The 22501-nt window shown below is 39.1% G+C and overlaps 1 protein-coding gene across 1 annotated transcript in view; it reads right to left on the bottom strand.

The window, feature by feature from the left end:
• Positions 1 to 877: 877 nt before the first annotated feature.
• The window catches only part of tshz3b (teashirt zinc finger homeobox 3b), a 38382-nt gene continuing 16758 nt past the window's right edge, over positions 878 to 22501 (bottom strand). The window contains exon 3 of the mRNA XM_041994236.1: positions 878 to 6235. Within this exon, the coding sequence (XP_041850170.1) occupies positions 2619 to 6235 (3617 nt within the window). The 3' untranslated portion in view covers positions 878 to 2618. The remainder of the gene's footprint in view (positions 6236 to 22501) is intronic.

Raw genomic sequence — 22501 nt, 5'->3', positions numbered from 1 at the left:
TAATTTGTGTTGTATGCATCAATGTAACGCATGTACTCCCCCTTTTCCCCCCAGTATAGTGTTTTAAATAGCAGAACAGAGCAGAAAATGAGAGGTGGTGGTTTTAGGTTGCAAGTTAACTCTCTTATTATCTTTTGTTTGCATTTGTTTCTCCTTGTTTCTACCTTTAAATTATATATATATATATATATATATATATATATATATATATATATATATATATGTATATATATATATATATATATATTTATTTATTTATCTCTGTCTCTCTTGTAATGTTAATGTTCTTACTCCATCTATTCCTGTTTGATTCATATTAAATCAGAATCCCAACCAGAAGAAAAAAAAGAAGAAAAAAAATCAACCTCAGAATAAACACTTAAAAGAACCTCATTTTGTCAAGATTGCAGTCATTATTCCTGAAGCCTACATATGTATATATATTTGTGTGTGTTTTAAAAGATTTTCAAAGCAGAGTTCACTTTTATTTATTTACCTAATTAACAGCAGCTTTTTGCTAAATTATCTTACAAAGAAAAAAAAACAGATTTTATTGTTTATAAGACCGCACACTACCAGCTCAGTGGTGAATATGCAGTATATAACTTAGTCTAAAGCACTAACACAGCAGAAGAGGCTACAGGAAAGCCGAACAATGATGATTGTTTGCATGTCTGAAAATGAGTGTGTGAGGGTGTGTGTGTTTGTCTTCCACGCGGCCCTGCTTCTGCCACTCACTGTAAAGTAGTCTGCAGCTCGTCACAGACAGACGTTGACACACTCTCAGTCTAATGTGCTCATTAGGGACTGCACAGCACACACATAATTGATAGCCATGACACACAGAATGCACACACACACATAACTGCAAAAAAAAAACGGTTTCCTTTTTTTAATGCTGCAGTAGAAAACAAGGTTATACGAAGTCATATAATGGGGATTCATTGTCAAGAACAACAACAACAGAAAACCAAAGAACCAAATGAAAAAAGACTAACGGCAAAGAATGCATAACAGTATCTGTGCTGTTTACATGCCGATATTTTACACGTAAGGTTCTTTTATTATTATTATTATTATTATTATTATTATTTCTCTACACTGGCAGATGTCAGTTACTTCAGCAAATTAACTGCCAAAAATGTAGCAGAACTTGTCACTCATGAGGTTAGTGTAACCATGGTTACCTTTCATATCCAAAAGATAAAGCTGCAGTGTGGAATCATGGCAGAGTAATTAGAACAAAAAGAAAAAAAGTATCAATCAAAAAGGCATTCAACAATATGAAACAACCAAGAGTGCTTATAAATAACAGTTTATACATGAAATATCTTCATAAAGTAACATCTTTTTGTACAGCCTTTAATATCTTTTTAGTGTTCATACAGGGGCACATGTAGAGAAGCTTTTAATTAAAAAAAAAAGAGTTTTTAACCCTTTGAGCACGAGTTGGGAATAAAAAGATTCACCTGTTGTCACTAATTTGTTAACTCCCTTTTCTTGTAATATCTTTAGATTACATAACACACTTATAAAACTATTGTGCAAAACAAGTTTTTCTTCATATACTGTGCACCAGCAAATAGTCTTAATCATTTTAAATTAAAAATATAAAAATGATGCATAATTTAGACAGGAATTAATTAGTATGTTACTATATACATATTTTACACAGACCTGATTTAATATAGGTCCCTGATCAACCAAAGTAAAATATTTTTCTTTTTTTTTTTTTTTTTTTTTTTCCCCAACATCCAGTGCTTATGTCAAGCCCTGTGAGCATTAGCCAGACAAATGTGAAGCTCAAGATTAAAATCTTGCACTGAATGTAGAATATCCTTTTTAAAAAATGTTTTCATGTCTAGGATTAGACTTGACGTGCTAAATGTCTGAGAAACAAGCACTCCAGACCCAGTGCACATCTAATTCTCACAATAGCTTGAGTAATTCCCGATCTTAAATCTTGCGTCAGTGAAGTTTGGATACGAGGTGTAGAAAGACTTTGACGTACTCAGAGGGTTAAATTTTAAATGCTGACTCCAGCATAAAAAATGTTATCGAAAAAAATAAATCAAAACAAAACAATAGATCAGTCAGGAGGAAAGAAACCATAATCATGGAAAGTGCACCAGATTTTGTTATAAAATGTTTTAACTAAACTGTTTCATTTCTGCATGCAGCTTATAACACCTCAGTGGTGCCAAAATATAAATGAACCTATTTCCATTAATGCAAAAAATACCCACCACATCATTTAAAATCTTTTTTAAACCTTCATATATTGTATAGTCCCAATGACAACAGCCTCATTTTAAACCTTTCGAGAAAAAGTCTGGTCCAGTCAAAGGAGATCACTAAAACAAAGTGTGTGGAGCTAGGTGAATCTACTTCACACATGAGCAAATTAGAAAAACAAAACAAAAAAAAACAAAAAACTGCATTAATACAAAATGAAAAACCATGTGCCGACACTCATAGCAGTAGTTTTATGGCATCTTTGTGCAGTTCCTTCACGTTTTATAATCCTTCTTTTTTTAAAGTCTGTGAAAGGCTAAAGAGAGACAGAGCAAGAAAAAGTGAACCGTAATTAAAAAGTGCTGCGTTGTCCCCAGCCAGTGCTATGGTTTTTCCAGCTCACACACATACATGAGATGATCCTCTGGGGATTTCCCATGAGTCTTGCTCAGGTGAAGCTTTACTGCATGCTTGCTCGCAAAAGTCCGATTGCAGAGCTTGCACTGGTAGATGGCCCCGCTATCGTCATCATCAGGGGATGGTGGAGATTCAGTCAAGGGCAAAGATCTGGTTAAGGACGAGGACATGGACATGGGTAAGGACGAAGGTATAGATGTTGCTAGAGAGGAGGCTAAAGGGTGGCTGGATGGATGAAGATTAGAGAACAGTTTTTCAGATAGTCCCTTGTGACGTTGATGATGATGGTGCTGGGATATCTGGCTGAGCAGCTGCTCCCCAGAAAGCTTTGCCAGGTCTCGAAGACGAAAACCTAAGTGAGATTCCAGGTGGCTGACATAGGTGGATGGTGAGCGAATCTGAGAGGCGCAATCACTGCAAAAGAACACAGGGTGACCCGAGTCTAAGTTTTTCAAAAACTTGGTGCCCCCCGTTCTTCTCAGCTGGTACTTGACGTTAGCCAGCCAATGGGATATTGTTGTCATTGAAAGGCCAGTGAAACGGGAGATGTGCATTCTCTCCTGTGGGCTCAGATCAGACATCATGTATTTGCCGTCATTCGTTTGTCTTAAACTGGAAGCAAACTGGGCTTGGAGTATGAGGAGGTGCTGAGGGTTCCAGTTGGACTGGCGGCCTTTACGCTTCTGGGCCGGTGAAACTTCTTCTGTCTCCTCTTGTGTGGCACCTTCAATGTCAGAACGTTCAGACTGGCTGGTGGGGGTGGAGGACTTGGACACAGCCTGACTTTCTGTCAGGTTCCTCAGCATATCAGAAATATCTGAGAGGGCATTTTCTCTCAAAGGGGATGAAGACATAAAGGAAGCTACTGCTGCCGAGGCCTTTGTCATAGTGACAGCAGAAGAGGGAGAAATTGACGGTGTGGAGGTGGTGGAAGAGAGAGCTGTTGAACCCAAAGAGCCCCCATTACTGCTTTTGTCAGCATTTTTTCCTTTGGTGAGATCCATAGGTTGGTCATTGTTTAGATGTTGCTGGTAGAAGTAGCGGTCTAAGTGGTCATTATTGGCCTTTTTGGCGTGTGCTGGTGGGGTGGAGGATGCTACAGCTGCTTTTTCTGCCAGGCTGTTGCTCATCTTGAACAACATGCTCATGGGGTCAAGGGAGGGCAGGGCAGGCTTGGCAGCCTTTCCCAGGTGAACGTTCATTACTGACTGCAGTGCACTCAGAGGGTTGACAAATGGCTGTTCTGGAGGTGGATGGTCTGTGATGATGGCTGTGCTGCCACACAGAGAGGCAGGTAATGGGGATGCAACATTAGTTGGCTCCACTCCATTCTCCACAGATTCCTTAATGGAAAGATTACCATTTGAATCTTTGTGATGGGTTCCATTTCCATCTCCTATTTCCTTTTCCTTTTCATCCTCAGGAGTTTTACAGTCTCCTGCTCCATTTTCTTTAGGTGAGTGTTCTCGAGCTGAGTCCTCAGCCTCGCTGTTGCAAGGTGAGGGTGTGGCTTGTCGCAAAGGAGAATTCCTCACAACAGCACTGGGATCTCTCATTTTCTCCTCAACCTTGGCCACTTTCTCTGTAACTTTTTTGACTAGCTCCTCCATTGCGTGAAAGTTGTTTTTGGGTAGAGGAGAAGTTTGGCGGCTGGGAGGCGAGATCAGCGGTTGGCTCTTACCAGCGGGTGAGAGAATCTCCCCTCCAGGAAACATATATTTAAGGGGAGAACTCTTTCCAGAGTTACCGAGAGAGAGCTTCATTATGTTTGGGAGCTGGTAGGCAGCATGGATACTGGGATATCCACCCCAGCTTGGAGCTCCATTCTGGGCTTTGTTGATGGCTGAGGTCACTGTGTTCTCCAGTGACTTGAGAATATCAAGACCCCCCTTTGGACTTTCATCCAGATCTTCTTCAGTCAGATAAGTGTATTTTGAAGAAATATCAAACTTCTCCTCAGCCTCATCCTCCCCCTCTGCCCTTTTATCTTTGTTCAGAACCGACTCTTTAGTGCATTCCTCTTCCCTCTCCTCTTTCTTAATTTCTACAACCATTGCAGTGGGTGAGATGCTAGTTGGTGGAGGCACTGGAGCAGGTGGAGGGGAGAAGGTTGTGGCAGCCAGGGGAACAGACTGCACCTTTTCTTCAGCTACTGAATTAGATATTGGGACTTGAGCTGATGACTCAATAATTGGTTTGCCTTTCTTAATGGCAGAGTTGGTAACTTTTATAAAGTGCCCTGTTACCATCATGTGAGCAGTTAACTCTTGCAGTGTATCATGAGAGCTTCCACACTCCATACATTTGAGGATCTGCGACTTCCTGGATTCAAACTGCCAGGCATAGCTGGCACCATTTTGGTGTCCATAGCGATTGTTAGGTGTAATATAGGGATTGGCGACCTTTTGGAGTATGTCATTTGTTTCACTGAGGGAAGTGGGCTTGGGTGTGGTGCCTCCAGCAGAGTCAGGTGAGCTAGGGATGTCGAGGTCAATGGGGGCTCTCTTGCGAGCTGAGGAGATAATCTTAGCTGCCACTGGTGTAACAGGTTCTTTCAGAGGCACTTTTTGGTAGTGTTTTGTCTTGATCATGTGGACACTTAGGTCCTGAAGGGATTCAAAGGAGTGTCCACAGTACATGCACTTAAGAACTTTTTGTGCATCCTCCTTCCCCTCCATCTCTAGTAGGGAACGTTTTCTGGGTTTTGACCAGCGTTTAGCACCCTCACCATCTGTTTCGTGGTTGTCGTCACGGTAATGGCCTGTTTCATTCATGTGTACTGTGAGCTCCACTAGAGTGTCATATGCAGCACTACAGTCCTTACAACGGAATTTGCTGGCACCAGTGAATATAGAGCCATAGAGCTTGGAGCTCTGCCGGTAAAGCTGGACAGTACTGAAGAGGTTGGGCTCTGTCGAAGCTGTGGACACAGCCACTGTGGGATGCTGAACCAGGTTCAGTCTGTTGTGGTGGTTCTGTGAGGCCTGCTGGAGAGTTTTAGCCATAGCCGTCTGATGCCAGTCAAAACCTCCACTTCCACAGCTACTGCTACTGCTACTACTACTGCTGCTATGACTGCGAGGGGGTTTTTCTGTTGGGGGCTGACTCAGGTTCAGATTCAGCGTAGACCAATAGGAATTGGTCAGGAAAGAGGTGTAAATGGCCTTCATTTTTTCAAGGCTATCAGCCACAGAACCTGTTGCAGCTAGTATGGCCTCGTCTCCACTAACTGAGGCAGTGGCATTGACTGCAGCCATCATGGCTGAAGAAGATGGAGACAGTGCGTTGGAAGGATCTTTTGAAAGGAGGACATCATCTTCATTTTTAAGTGAGGAGCTCTCAAAATCAGACAGTCTGTCACTGGATTCACTCAGGTGAGACTCGCTGTCCATATCCTGACCTGAAAAGTCAGCAGCATTGGGGGAGTCACGGACACCAGTGCATCCTGGCCCGTCCTTGAGAAGGAAGTCCTTGTCCTGACACAGGAGCTTGGCAGAAGGCTCCTCCCCTTCCTGAGCTGAGTCCTCTCCATCCAGGTCCTCATCCAAAAGGGCTGCTTCCTTTTCATCCTCAGGGACATATGCTGCTCAGACAGAAAAAAACAAAAAACACAAATAGAGATTTGTTAGACCTACGCTGAGAACATATTTCATGACATCCTCAAATTATTTACTATCCTAAACAGTAGCTGAGTAGTTCTGCTCTAACTTTTCTCTTTTACACTGACATTGTCTTATAATGTCCTCCCACAACTCTCCATTTCCACCCCCAGGTCTTTGTTCTGTACTGCAGAAAATCAGACAGCCAGAGAGAGAGCGAGAGAGAGCGGGGAGGGGGGGGGGGGGGGTGCAAAGTGAGAGAGAGGGAAAAATGTCTCCTCAAACAGAACTTGCCACCTTATTCTTCTCAAGGGGCAACAGCTTGAAATTAAAACTAAATTTGAAATTAATGAAGCACATTCTGGCGGTGGCATTCGTTTCTGAAGTAATAAATTACTTGTATCAACCTCGGAGACAGCGGTTCCTGTCTGTCAATTAATATGTCTTACGCTTCTTCTGCAGACTCTAATGCATTCCCTAACAGACACACTCGCCATTTAAATTAAGCATGCATTTTCACTCATTACACTGCTCAGCCCTCGCCTCCTCGTAAATAAAAAAAATGTATGTATGTTTGCCTGCAACAAATCTCTCCCCGCAAAACCCATTTGCTTCAATTACCAAAGATTAGAAAAAAGTTTAGAGTTATTATTTACAGTTTAGCTTCAGGGAAAGGGCTTGCGGCTTTCAATTTATATTCAAATCCCTCTAGTTTAAGAATAATACAAAGGAAATCATAGAGAGAGAAGATGCATCAAGACAAATCACTATCTTGCGTCTTTGTGAATCTCTAAACGTTTCTTTTGTTAATACGTCTATAAAAGGGATAAAACATCAAGTGAAAAATGATTTATGTTCTCTTTGAGAACAGGGTTGGGTTTTTGAATTACAACCACAACACACACAATGTATGCGTACACAAATGTCTGCATGCTTTAGCAACTACACTGGCAAAGAAGTAGAGCGAGTGTAGACGAGAGTGGCCTTGTGCCGAGCATTCCTCTCTGGTACAGGGTGTCATTCATCTAATCTGGTATGTAAACGCAGAATGAACTGGTCAGCTGAATGGGTGTGGCACACAAGCACATGTACAACCACAATCTATCATTTTCAAAGATACCATAAGATTTAATAAAGGAGAATAGCTGCCTAATGTTTGACAAACAGAAAGACAACATACTTTTGCATGCGGTAATTAGGTTGGAAATTTAACTCCACTTACTGCCTTAAGTTTTATGAAAACAGAGTAAAATTGGGCTGCAAATAAAACCTGCAGCATGGCAGCTCTGTCATACAACACACTTCATTTGTTGCCAACTCCAATTTCTCACTGAGCACTGCTAGTTGTGTGTGAATTTGTGCATGTGTTGGTACTGTATCAGCAGTAAAACGGAGAAGAGTCTTTGTCATTGTCAGAGGCCCTTCATTGCCACTGGCGATGATACAACTCTGCCGTGGGATAAACAGATGCATACAGAAACAGTTATCCCAGAGTCCCCTACACATCAGACACACACCCACACAAATTGTACAGTAAGTATTGTAGTGTAACATCTCTGCCTTCAGGCAAAGTCCTTTAGTTTCCTCTGTTTCTAGCATTTAATATAACAAAAGGATCTTTCTGAAACAATTGGGTCTAATGACACTTATCAACACTGCATGAATTGATGTAATTTTTCTTTTATCATCTTAAAATATGGCCATCAGAAAAACAATGATATTCCATTTCTGCAGCATATTCTGACATAGGAGGAAACAATACACACACTGACAGACTAACACATTACTGTGCTCTACCCTCTTTCAGAATTCCCTCATCTCGCCTCGTCTCCCTCCGACTCTCTCTCTCTCTCTCTCCTTCTGTCTCAGAGACACATCTACCGCCTGCACATACGTGCAGCCGAGGAGACCCGCATGTACATGCCATCTGTTCTGCATCAGCCAAAACAACAGCTGTTTAAGAGAACAATGCTCTGACTGAGGAAACAGCCGAACACAGCAGCCTGGAGCTCCCATCAAGGCCAAACATTAATGTGAAATCACCTTTTAAAGCTCAACCTACACTTCAAATTAGCAACATTTTTTGAGAGAAGAATAAAGCCTGTATTTGTTTGTGTTTGTATTCCCATCTGTGTATTTGTAAGCGATATGTAAAGAGATACAAGGTACCAGTAAAACCATTGTGCTAAATAAAATCTTTGTCTGCTGACTTCACCTAATAATGGTGAAATTTGGATGAATTTTTAGAGGAACAATGTTACAATGAATCAATGGTCTAAAGTGAATAAACTGCATTGACAGGCTGAGCTTAACCACAGCTACAGTCATTGATTTGATAAATAAATTATACAGAGTCAATTCTACAATTTCTACATTGATGTAATATTTTCTACGTGCAAATCCAGCATTTTAAAGAGGATTTTTTTGTTTGCTTTTCTAATCAGCTAAATGTGTTCCAAATAGATAACAATAGTATTTATTTATTTATACATCTATTTATTTTTCTTTTGAAAAATAGTCACACTTTAATTGTTGATGGTAAAATTTCTGACTAGTCATATTAGTCAAGTTTACATTTATATAACTGCAGACTTCTCTTTCAGCTTATAGATTTTAATTTTCAGATATCCTTTGGTATTACCTTAGCATAGCAGATGGTCTACCTCATGCAAATATCTGTCACATTTTATCTTTATATTTTTTTGTGAATCGTAATTACTGGCAGATTATTCATTTTGCCACAACAGAATGTCACTGTTATGTTATTGGCTGTTTGTGGCCCCAGCCCCAATTCACAAGCTAAAAAAAACCTTGTTAAAAAATGGTTTCACTATCTTTACAGCATGTGTAAGCAGCGCAAGATGAGGAAGGGTCACTCTATTTCTTTTCCAATATTGTTTTTATTGTTGCAGTAACTGCAGTCAAATAAATCCGCAACAAAATTTATAGCGAAAATCAAAGGAAGAAGGCGAAAGGAGACATGGATAAATGTGATACAGGGTGAAGACACTGAGGGAGGAGGAGGAGGAGGAGGAGGAGAGAACCAGATCTTGGAAAGAAGTCAAGAATGAGGCCACACACATATGTGGACATGGAGAGAAGATCCCCAAGGCCACTGGCTTTGGCCCAGACTGAGAGGTTCACAACACTATGACCCAAAATACTGAGATAAATATGGAGAAACACATTCGTGCACAAACACACACAGAACTGCTGGAGTGGGAACCTGGGCCAAAAACACCAGGTATACAGGTGCTTTTTAATTAGAGGAGAGAGAGAGATAGAGAGAGTTCCTGATAAATTGTCGGCAGGGTGAAAGAGGAGGTTTGAGCTCATGCTCAGGAGGATCAGGCTGGGAGAGACTAGATTTTTAAACAAGGGGCAGAAAGCGAACTTCATTCTTGTTTCTTAGAAAGGTAAAGGAGCTCTTAAAATATTCTATACATCTGAACATTTTAAATCCCTCATCATATAGCTCTATAATATGTGAAAAAATTTAATCTCAACCGGAACAAAAATACTTAGGAGATCCTTCTGCAGTCTGCAGACGTTGTGACGGTAGGAAACAGTTATATAACCACTGTAAAGACACACACTTCAACTTAGATCATGCAGTTTTTTTCTGTGTGATGGGACAGATGAAAAAAGACATTCAGTTCACATCAGTCTCATGTGAGGCAGCATTGTTTTTTTCTTAAATGAACAATGCAGAGGGCACGTCTGTAGGGCGCAGATAAAAGCAACCCTCAGCCAACTTTACTGAGATGTTCCCTTGGTGCTAGTGTTTCTACATATTTACGTGTTACACTCATCCAATCTTCTGCCCTTTCCCTCTTGATTAGAGCCTATAATCTCCAGCATCACCTCTCTCCCTCATTTCTATCCTTCTCCAATCAGCAGTGCAACCCACATTAATGAAGTTAATTGAATCTGAGATCAATAATGCTTAATTATTGTGATTTGACATGCACAGACAAATTGGTTAGATGAATTCTGTGTGTGCATATCTGTGTATGTGTGTGTGTGTATGTATGTGTGTGTGTGTGGATGTGTGTGTGTGTGTGGGATGGCTGTCTGCAGTAAGTGCAGGGACTGGTGAGGCGTGCCATTGATCCCAGGAGATGTTTGATCGACCCAGATGCCTGATGAATGGAGCCATATCTTCAACCAGCTGCAACATACCGTTGTTACAGCACCACTGGAGGATGAGATTCTAATTCCTTGTCCAATGGTGAGCCATGTTGCAAAAAATGCTACTCCACATGCTGCACTGTCATGCAAAAATAATAAAAGTGCTGTAGGAAAGTTATGGCTCAGGCCAAAAGTTTGGACACATGTGTAGGTGCACATTTTCTACTGGTATTCTAACTGTGGTAAATATATTATTATGTGGTAATTACAAGTAAAATTTCTATCTTCTATCTAAATTCTATCTTCTTTATATTATCCACACTAATGATTTGAGTTATTTACTTTTTATTTGTGTCCATAGTAACAGTATTGCTAAAATAAAATAAATTGACTACGATCTATTCATTTATTGACTAGGATTCTAACAGTCAATCTAAATGATACAGTATGGGTAGCTATCTATTTAGCAATACATTACAATGTAAAGTAAATTTTTCGTTTTCTTTTACTTTTATTTGCTATACATTCTGGAGCAGATTTTAACAATAATTTATTCTTTAGACGTCTTAAAAACTATTTTTATTTTAAATCCTCTTTGAGGGAAAGACCTATGATTTTGAGTTATTGTGTCTGCCTTTGGCGAGAGCAGCATCTCAACTGTGATTATTCAGAAACACAGATGGTGCTGTAGCATGCATGTGCATGCCCAGATATGTTTGTGTGTGAGAGAACTGTGTTAGCTTGGCTAATCATCTCCCCATGCCACTCAGCTGGAGAGCTCCTGACAGTGGATTCACATGCTGCCTGAACATTGCCAACACAAGAGTGCATGTCTGGATTAGAGAGCACTGACATTCTCACTGATGCATGTCCTGGTACTGATATAGGTATATTTATTTTTATTTTTTATTATTATTATTATTATTTTATTTAATTTTTAATGTGTGTACAGTATTTTTATTTTTAGCCAGTAAGGCCTACACATCCTAATGCTGAAGTGTTTATACAGTGCTGTGTATTGGCCCACGCCTTCATAATATATCCATGTGCGTGGCACGGTCCTGTAAAGTATCCTGTTTTTGTGTGCTTGTTGTAGTACAAAACAACTGTTTGTAATCGATACTCTGTTTAGGTGCTAATTTAGCTGAGGTTCAGAGAGAGATGAGCTTCCTACATCACTACAGGCAGCACACAACTTCTAACATAAAACCTAGATATTTATTTCATGCACAAAAATCACATATTGGATGCATGACTAATACACATATATGCTGTCTAATAACCCTGAAAGTGGATTTACAGATGAACCTTTGTGTTTTCATCAGGGATGAGTTTTGTAGAAGCCATGATTCCCCCAAAAGATATATTCAAATCTTTTGTATCTAAATCCTGCAGCAAACTCATGCACTGTAGCAATGGGGATAAATTCAGTTTAATTTCAGTTAAATCAATCTAATGTAATAAACAACACACAACAAAATTTAGCTTCTCCTCCCTGTGACACTCTGGCCTTACATACTGCAATGATCAGATGATTTAGTCCACACTGAAGGAATACTGCCTGACTGAACTGTTCTGTACTGTACCAAACGTACTCACACTGGGAAAGCACTATTAGAAGCAACTGGACTGCCTTTGGAGGTGCTCTCTTTCTAATAGAAGAAGACAGTCAAAGATTATGGTAACCTATATATCATAAAATGACAACATGCAGGAACTTGACCATTTTTAATCTGAAACACAACCAATTTAAGCTAATGCTCAAAAGAGACAAGTGCAGGTTTGTAGCTTTTTAGCTACAAGAGATTACATACTTTTGTGGCTACAAAACCTTTTTCAAATGTTTTAAATACAAGTTCAGAGTAAACAAAACCACAACTAATCAAGCAAGGGTTGTTGTTGATGAAAAAAGGGTAATTAATGCTGTAAAGCTAACAACAAACCAGACATTAATACTTACAGCATAGCTAACATTGGAACATTATAGCCTCTAGCTTGGTCAGACTTGCCAGGTTTGTGGTTTTTCAGCAACTCAGTTACTTTGGATATTTTGCTGTAGCTTAAATTTTTTATCTACTGGTCAAGCAGACCTCATTTCAATGTTAATATTGAACATCTAAAAACCAAACATCTACGTATTACATTATTTATGACACACACATGACATGATACGCATGCAATAGCATCCGCTGCAAAGTGCCTGCCTCTAACTACCAAACAAAACTGTATGTTTGTAATATGGCTGGTATCAATATGGCTGGCTGACAGCATAGACCTGGTAACCTTCATTCTGGCCCTGTGAAACAGCCATGTTAGTTACCCTCATACAAAGTAGAAACACTAGCCCCTCAATCCTTCTCCATGCTTATCAACTCTTCTGTTTCTACACTAATGTATCACTGATATGAATGTGTCTTTTCACTCATTTCCAATCTAAATCTTTGTTTCAGTTTTCCTCTGACTTTCTACACTTTGTCTGCTTCATGGCACCCTCTCCCTCCTGGCAATGGGATAATGCTGGGGGATTTTAGCATGCCCCTCTCCCTCCTGCTGCCATGTTTTTATGCCATGCAAGTCAATCCATGATATGAGTGGTGCATGCTCAGAATATGAGCTGTGCAGGTGTGAATGAAACAACCTTCCCAAATCCTGTACCTGGATAGCTATAGAAAGGCTCAGTGAATTGTAATTAAACATGTTTTGTTATCAGTTGCCTCGCTTACGGTTTTTGCCATCACTTGGACTATGATGGCAGAACAATCAGTTGATGAAGTTGATAAATAATCTAAATTAAGTGTATTTCAGGTTTTACTCTGACTTTTAACTTACTCTAAAAGAGGAGACATCTGCATCTAAGTTTTCTAAATCTAAGTTATCCTATTCAATGCCCTTATGCATGTGCCACTCACATTGGAGAGTGACTTTGCATCAGGCGACAGCTCCTTTTCCAACATTTCCCTTTCCCCATGTACTGTGCATGTGCACAAATGCATCCTTTTTGCCAGCTGGCTGAAACAGCATTGTGTGGATATGTCAGCCAGGATTTTCCAATTACAGAGCACATACACAGAACAGAGATCCAGTGGAACAGTGAGCAATATTTGCTGGATTTGCCAAAAAAGTGCGAGGCAACTTATTCCACCTTTAACCAGAACTGACCAAAAGTGTATTACTGTGTGAGTGAACACACAATATATTGCTCACCATACATAAATATTATCAGAGAATGACTATCAGTAAATTATCCTCTGGCTTTCCTTTGTTATTCAGATAGCTAGCACTTGGAGCAGTCACACTCTCAAAGCCCACAGGGCAACCTAAGGTCATGAGCACTCGTCCCAGGGGACGTATAAATGTGTGAGTGTGTGTGTTTGTGTTTGTGCAGAAAGGAAAAAACCAGTGGGGTGTGCAGAGTTAGCCAAGCAGGGCTGAGCAAGATCCATCATTTCCACTATCTTCCATTTGTTTCTTTTCTCTGCTACAGCCATGCTCTCCCTCTTTCCTGCCTCTTTTTTCCTAATTCACTCTCCTTCTGCCTCCATCACCTCAAATCTGCTTCACACACACAGGCTTGCTTTTCTTTTACTTGACACTTTATTTTTACGTTAATTTCTTGATTTGTGTCACAGGTCTTCATGAGTCCACAGCAGAACAGATGTGACTTCTCAGAAGAAATAGGAAGAACAAACAAACAAAAGTTAATTGTTGTACATAATGTATAAAACATGAAAAACAGCAGAAATTTGGATTTCCTGTTCCCACACATACTAGCTCATGCGCACACTTTAAGAAGTGCACACACTCACATACTCTGTGCATTGCAGTCTGGTTGGTTCCTGGGTATCTATTACCTGCCAGTCTGCTCTGATCTCTTTGGACAGCTCTGATCAAAAGATGTCATCCAACCTACTCGACCAGGCTCGCTAGGGAAGTTAGAAATGGGGAGTGTTTGTGTATATATGTGTGTGTGTATGTGCGTGTTTCAGAGTAAATCACACAGTGGTCTGGGTGTAAATAAAATGACAGGATCACTTTAAGGCCCTGTCAAGTAGGCAGCAGGCGATTATGATAACGCCCGGTCTGTTCCAACGCAAACGGACACCCCTAAATTTACTGGCCGAAGGATAATATACATGATATAGCTCTTTTTCCTGTGTGCTCCTGTTGCCTGCCTCTCTGCCACATTTTTCCTTGCTTTATTTTCTTGCACTTCACTTGGAAAGTGCTACCTTCTATGTTAGTTTTATACATTTTTTGGGTTGCTTTTGGAGTGCTAAAAGCCATTCAAGCTTTAGGTTTCTACTTTATGTGGTAGTAAAAGCTTGGAAGAGAACGTTTATGTATTGACTGCTGTATGTCAAACTCTGGCTTTTTGCTAGTATTGAGTATTTTCAAGTTGACCTAATTTGCAATGGACTAAAAAAACAAAATGTCTTGGTCTGTGATGCACTTGCAGAGCACAAGATTAGTTCAAACCAGTTTAGTGTATAAGTGACGAAACTGTTCGGTCCCCAAACACATAATGTCAGTGTGTCTGTCCAAATTTCAGAAATTTGACCGCGTAACAAAAGAATTTGCAGCTTGACTATGAATAATATTGACCAAAAGAAATTTTGGCCCTTTAATCTGTCTGTAAATTAGAGCACGGATGCGAATAAACTCTTCATTCACACAAATTTGCATACGCATTCACACACACTAACATCACGTATTCAACACTAAGTGTATCACCTCCATAAAGAAATTAAGAGAACACCCAAAACTAAATTAAAAACTGGAAAAGAAAACAATGCTGAGATGTAAAAGGGCAGTTGCAAAGCTCCATCCAAGCAATAAAAGGTGTAAAATGTGAGGGGTTTTGGAGGAAAGAAAAACGGCTTGCAATAAAGCTGGAAAACAGCACTGCTCCGAGGCAATTTAGACTGCAAAACACAAACCATTAAGTTTCTGCATTATCTTTTAATTTAATCTTGAATGATTTATAATCCATCACGCAAGGCTTCAACCATATCCAATTATTCTCTGCTGCTTGATTGACAACAAAGGTGATTTATTAAGCTAATAAAAACTGATGTGCTCTCCACTTGCTCTGAAAATAACCAGCTGGACGAAGAGCTTAAAGACACACACACACCTATACACATCCTTCCTTTGGGGTCATGAGATCAGTACTTTGCATGTGAATCCATGTTTATTTTAAAATCTGCATTTTGTGTAAGCTTCAAAGTATGTGTTTAGCCTCTTAAAAGAAGTCCCTTAAGCATCTCTTTATCTAAAGAGAATCCCATCTTCATCCATCCTGCTCGCTCTCTTGCTGTGCCTGAAACATCGGAAATCAAAATGTCGGCCACAGTGACGAACGGCGGTTTCTTCCCTATGTAAGGTCAAGTGATTATATTAGGCTTTAATTCCTCCATCGATGGCATATATGTCATCTTAGTCTAAGCTTTATCTGCTAATGTTATGCTCAATCACTTGATATAAATGGAAAAACAGAGAGCTCGCTGGCCCGTGATGGTGTGGCTCTGTGATGAGCAGCAGGGTGGAGTGGAGGGGGGTTAACGGTCTAGAGTTCACATGCATATCAATGTAGGAGAGTGCCATTAAAAAATATTAGCATGTTTACAGCACCAAGCCATGTATGAGGCTCCTTTAATGAGGCTTGTAGTCAAAGCCACACGTTTTTTGCGTTAATATAACCACACACACGACCTGCTTTTTCACTGGGTGTATTTTTCTTTCATTTTGAAGAATTTACATTTGACTGTCATTCATGTTTACATGTTTACATTTAACAACATGAAATAAATGAAGCTGGCTTTGTGATGGTTACAGTTACAGAAATAAATGTGCTCTGAAGCCAAGGAGGAAAAAAGCAGTTAATCAGCCTAAACACGGGACAGTTTACTGACTTATTTTCAACTCTTCTACATGGCTGTTTAAATTACCTTTTTGTTTCTAATCATTTAGAAATGCGTTTTATGTTTGAGGAGCTTCTATTCTCCCTTTTCAACTTTTTCTACACTTAAAAAAACCTAAGTAGTATTGTGCTATTGATAGAAGCAACCTGACAGCTGTATGTATTCAACAAGGCTGTTTATCAGCTTAGTTTGCTGTTAAAATGTTAGAATGACTGCATGTATGTCACGTGATGAATATCTGGCCCTTGCAAGCCATTATCACCTCTCATCTTGACCATGGGGTGCTGTGTGTGTCTGAGTGTGATGGGTATTCAGTTTCAAAGCACTGGATCTGTGTGTCTGCAGCTTTGTGTGTGCATTTCCTGCAGGGTGATAAATATACAGACACACTGTTGATGAATTATGCTGGGAAGGAGAGTGCCATGTTCAAACATCCAATTACACCTGAAATCTAGTGAAAAAAAAAACATTAAAAATGTGTTTATATCATGCAAAAGACGTCAAAATGGGACGAGTGATGTGTGGTTACAGGTGTGTTTGCCTGTGAGTATGTGATAAAAGTGGTAAAAACACACCCTCTATGTATAAAGGACCCACAAGACATGTCACCCAGACTACAGGAAGCGCATTAACGCAAACAGCGCCCTGTGTGGCAACACACACTCGGTGTGTTGTTATGGTAACAAAACATTAAGGGAATATGTAGAGAAACATCTGCAAACACACACACAGGCTACAAGATTTGAAAAAGCTCAATATAAAGAGAAACAGCTTTTTTAAATTATGTGTTATTACTCATTATTGGGATTTATACTGACTTTTTTTAGCCACAGCAAAAATAAATAAGTGAAGAAATAATTTAGAAAATGTTTGTAAGGTATTGTAGGAATGTTTGTTTAATCTCCAGTATGCAGTGAAACTGTTTCTGATTAATAAATAAGAAACATGAACATTTTTTTAAAGTATTCATATTGTTTTGCTTTGTGAAAGTTGCATTTACATATTTCTAAACTTGGATGATAAACTTTAATGAACATGAACAGTGAAAAATAAATAACATATTAGAAAAAAAAAGTATTTTATTTTTACTTTTTCTACTCTTTACCAAAATGACCTTCTTAAAGACTAAACCTGCCTCTGACATCAGTTCATATCATCACTGCTTAAATTCATGTCAGGATGTTTAATGATCTCTGCTTGTGCAACCTACGCACACAATCACACACTCTCTAACATGATACATACAGTATCCACGGTACTGGAGACACATAACTGTGATTTGTGACAGCTGTGTGCAGGACATCATGTGACAGCTGCACACATGTGCACAGAGTTAAACACACATCCCCCTCAATGTAAAACAGACCGTTCACCATGTCTGGCATGCCATGACACAGGCCACGATTGATTAGTGTGATTTACAACATAACCCCCCCACACACACATACACACTTAAACACACAGTACACACACAGGCACACTTTCAGAGTCAGTATGTGTGTGTGTTGGCATGCGTGTAAATGTGCTGGACTTCATTTGTATCAGGTCTGTGGAATCCATAAACACTGGGCCTTGTCAGGATTATGTCTAACGTTGTTTCCTCTCCGGCAGGAAGACACAGGCTTTCCCTCCTTGTCTCAGTCTGTTTTACATAAACACACACATACACACTGGCACATCTAAAAGTACTCAGCTCTAATAAAGAAATAAAAAAGTAAAACTATAAAGAAAATGAAGAATTAAACGATTATTGTGTTTTAAAACAAATATGTATAAAAACTCCCGGCTCATGGCATGAACCTAAAAATATCAAAGTATGAGAGTAAAAAAAAGCTTGATTAACTTTCCTCCATCACCACTGGGGATATTTGAATAAGCTCAAATTAAAAGGATATGAACTAATGACAACATTTGTTTGACGCTGTATGTTTGCGTCTGATGTTTTGGCTGCTGATGAATGAAACGTTTCATTAGAAAGCTGAACTCAAGGAGAAGAACGGGGGTGCTGACATAGCCGCTATCTTTTAAAGACTGCTAGAAGTATTTTCAATTTTATGCTTTGTGCACTACCAAACAAAACTATCTCATAACCAGTGCTCATTAATTTTAATATACAAATATTTATATCCACTATGAAGTAACCAAGCCTTCAAGCCTGAAGATGCTCCGTAACTCCAAAAACATTCACAGCAACTTTAACTTTCTCTCAAGCACTCTTATATTTTCTCGTCTCTTTGGCTGTTTGTTTTTTAAAATGAAGAACATCTCGTTTGGTTTTGCTTCCAGAGTGACACAGCTTCCCATGATGGAAGTTTGAGTGGATGAATCCATCAATCCTAATGGGCGAAATTCTTGCCTGAGATATGTAATGGTTGCTTTGGCTTAAGCCATGTGGTGACGATTCATCCAGTGCAGCCAAGTGAAATTAAGCCCATATGACATAAGAAAGTTATTTAATGCACATTATTGATTTGTCTTTTTTTCTTTAAATCATGACTGATAAGAGTTCAGGAATGCTCAATAATAATAGATTTCCCAGAAACGCTCATTTATTTTGATCTCAAGCGTGTGGCCTTAGTAGAGCCAGATGATATTTCATTTAGGATTCGACCTCCATGGAGGGGGAGATTTCAGAGGTTAGGAGAGAAAAACATCCCAGTAAATGTTCTCTCTTGTCATGCTTTCACATGTTATTTCTACTTATTCCAACACAGGTTCCTCCAACTGGGTTGGCTGTTGTAGGAGAGACCAAACACTCAAGCTTATAAGGATCAATGAATCGATAGCTACATGTTAACCAATCAAGTGTCTATTGATTGTTTTATAGGTGCTAATGAAAACCACACACACATGCACACAAAACACACAGACACTATTACTTTTACCCCATCGGTGTATTTGATCATGATCATTTACACCTTCTGTTTTTATTTTTTGTTTGTTTTTTCTCATAGTTAAATAAAAACAAAGGCTTTCATTTTTATCTTGCTCAGTTAAGTGATGGCTACAATACAGGATGTGTGTGTGCATGTGAGTGTGTATGTGTTTGTGCTGGGTGGTGGGAGTTGTTCAGTGAGACTGAATATAACCTGAGGCAGAGCTTGAGGCTAAATCATTTCTGGAAGAGTGACAGAAAATGTAGAAAGCCAAATGTTAAATGTTGACTGATGCTCTGTCTGCTGCATCCATCTCCACCGCTCTGCTGCTCCCTCTGCCTCTCCTCCCCAGCTTTGTGCATTTCTATAGTTAGACTATTGTCAATAGCCTAACTTCAATTTCTCTTCTTCACTTCCCAGAGAAGCATCTGTCAGTCATCCGTTGAGCCTTCATATATGCCCATATATCTTTATATCTAACTTCCAGTCTGTATTTATACTGCAAAATGCTGAAATGCTGGAATGGCATCGTGTATCCCACAGATCAGCCTAATCCTACTCATCAATAAAAAAAAAAAAAAAAAAAATATATATATATATATATATATATATATACACTACCGTTCAAAAGTTTGGGGTCACTTCCCTATTGAATCTCATGGCAAAGTGACCCCAACCTTTGAACGGTAGTGTATATATATATATATATATATATATATACACACACACATACACACACACACATATATATATATTTTTATCCCATGCTGATAATGGTCAGATATCAGCACAGTCTCACAAAACTTTGCGATGTATTTGTGTCCTGGGATTCAAATTTTCCAACTTTTTTGTGCGTGAACAGAAATAACTGCATAGAGGAAAACAACGTCAGTATATCTTTTTTAAAAATCACAAAAAGGAAAGATTATTATGTTTAACCAGAGGGACAGATCTGCATTTGGAACCTGAAACCAGAGACCTGAATTTGTTGATGTATTGTATTTTCTGCTCTGACGTTAGTTTTAAATGTCATTAGTTTCTTACAGTATCAGTGAATGCTTAACATAGGAATAAAAACATAGGCTGTTAGGGAATACAAGCACAGTTTGTACAGACTGGTAGTTTTAGGGAAAGCTGACATTCATGATGGTGTTGTTACAGTCAGCAGCAACCGCTCATAACAGTGCAACCCAGTGTTGCCTGGCATTACTGCAGTGGCACCTGCAGGCTAACTGTCTGAAACAACTTCCATACAACATGCACCAAATCCTTAGTTATTCAAAGAGAACATCCACTGCTGTGACAACACAACTCTACCATTCATGAATAAGAGGACAGTAACTCTATACGGCAAGAACAGGACGTTCTCCCTGTGGACACAATCCAACCCCCTCTTCTAGTTTGCACTCATTCTAACAATGTCACTGTTTAACCTGATTATTTCAACTATATTTGCATCATACACTATTCTCAAAATTCTATAATTAAAAAAAAATTCTGAAGTCTTTCTAAAGGCAAAATCTTCAGCTTCAAAATTTAATGACCTATAACCAAAATATTAAAAAGGTAGCTTGTAAAACAGATAAAACATTCTGCACACAGTTTCTGACTGACTAAAACAGGCCTGATGCATAAAGCATAAAACTGTTTGATTGTTCCTCCCTGTTAGTTGGTCAGTTTCTCTGTATTTTCTCTCACATGCAGTTGTTTGGTCTCAAAGCGGAGCTGGTTGTGTGTACAGAATGTTCGGTTCCACTGGTGTGCTGGCTCTGAGTAAACTCCAGATAATAAATGGTGGTGGGAAAATTAGAGACGTCAAAACACACTGGAACCTTGTTCAGGAGATCAAAGACCTGCCGGATTCTTCTTCACGTGTGAAAGCTTACAATACAACACATGCAAATGCAATGCACAAGCGTGAGAGTGAAGCGTAGACACACATACATACATACAGGAGCAACATGCAAGGACAGATTGATGCAACACGCTTCACATGAATAATTCACTGTACATTTTTTTTAAAAATCAAAACATCTACATAAAATACATCCATAAATATTTTTCTACAGTTTAAAACTCTATAGATTTGACATGAAGTTGCAGCTGGAGAAATATTTTTGAAGTTGTGACACTGTGAGACATCGAGGAGAACAGAATGTTCTCAGTGATCAGATCAGCCTAATTTAACAAAACATGCCATTTTTCTTAAACAATGAAGCTGCAATCCGGCTGGTTTCACAGAAACCTACCTGAGATGCACCTCTCTGTTTTTAAGTGTTGTGAAACTATCAGAAAACTGTTTTATTTCTCTGAATGACAATCTGACTGGCATGATTGTGGTCCTGCTCTTTGCACTAAAACACTGCCGTCCTTCATTTTCTGCCTTTATTAAACGGTTTGTTGGTATTGAACAGGTCTCTTGATATTAATGCATTCAGCATAAACAGCTGACACAAAGAATAGCCGCCATGGTCTTTTCTGTTTATTGATTTGGTTTTGAGAGGGCTTAAATGAAAATTAAAATAAACTTAATGAGCCCCTACTTGTCCCAGGTTTCATATAACAATCAGAAGAAAGGACTTAAAACCAGGAGCCAAATTCAGATTACAGGTGTTGCAGGATATAAGTTAACTGAGAGGATGAATTATTTTATATCCATCATTTTTAATATCTGTTGAAACCACCACAGGCTTTGTTATTTTGGGGAGAAGTTTCTGTCTCACTGATAAATTTAACTGGAAACCTGATTTATTTTTATAAAAGGTCTAAAAAGACAGAATGTGTTTCTTAATGATTTAAACAGGATGGGAAAAAAAGAAAGTGCTCAGATGTCAATCAGAAATTCTTCTTTTGACACAATTTCCTTAAAACTGGACACATTTTAGGAAAGTCTCTTTTTAAATAATGTGTTTGAACTTGTTTGTATCTCCAAGAAGTGGCAGAAGTAGCTGGGTCAACTATGAAAAAAGGGAATTTGAAGGAATTTGAGAGAGAAACTCAAATCCTACCAACTTTCTCAAATCATCCAAAAGGTGTGTTTGACAAGCAGTTCTGCTGATGCATATTAATGATTTTAACTGGCAGAGACAGACATTAAAAGTATATCATATGATCCCTTTTCTCTAATTTGTCTCCTGCATGATTAACCTGTCAAAGAAACACTTAAGAAAACCAAAAATAAGACAGAGCATGTTGTTTTCACTTAGTCTGTATTTAGCTGCACGAGTGCAACTGGGGGTAACGGATGAATCCGCATCAGTTTGAGAAGCTCTTTCATTGCCTCTGTCAGGTTTTTCTCTTAAAAAAACAAACAAAAAAACAA

This window comes from Melanotaenia boesemani, chromosome 1, assembly GCF_017639745.1.
Source record: "Melanotaenia boesemani isolate fMelBoe1 chromosome 1, fMelBoe1.pri, whole genome shotgun sequence".
NCBI lineage: Eukaryota > Metazoa > Chordata > Actinopteri > Atheriniformes > Melanotaeniidae > Melanotaenia > Melanotaenia boesemani.
The sequence above is the reverse complement of the archived record's forward strand: the minus strand, read 5'-3'. Positions and strand labels throughout refer to the sequence as shown.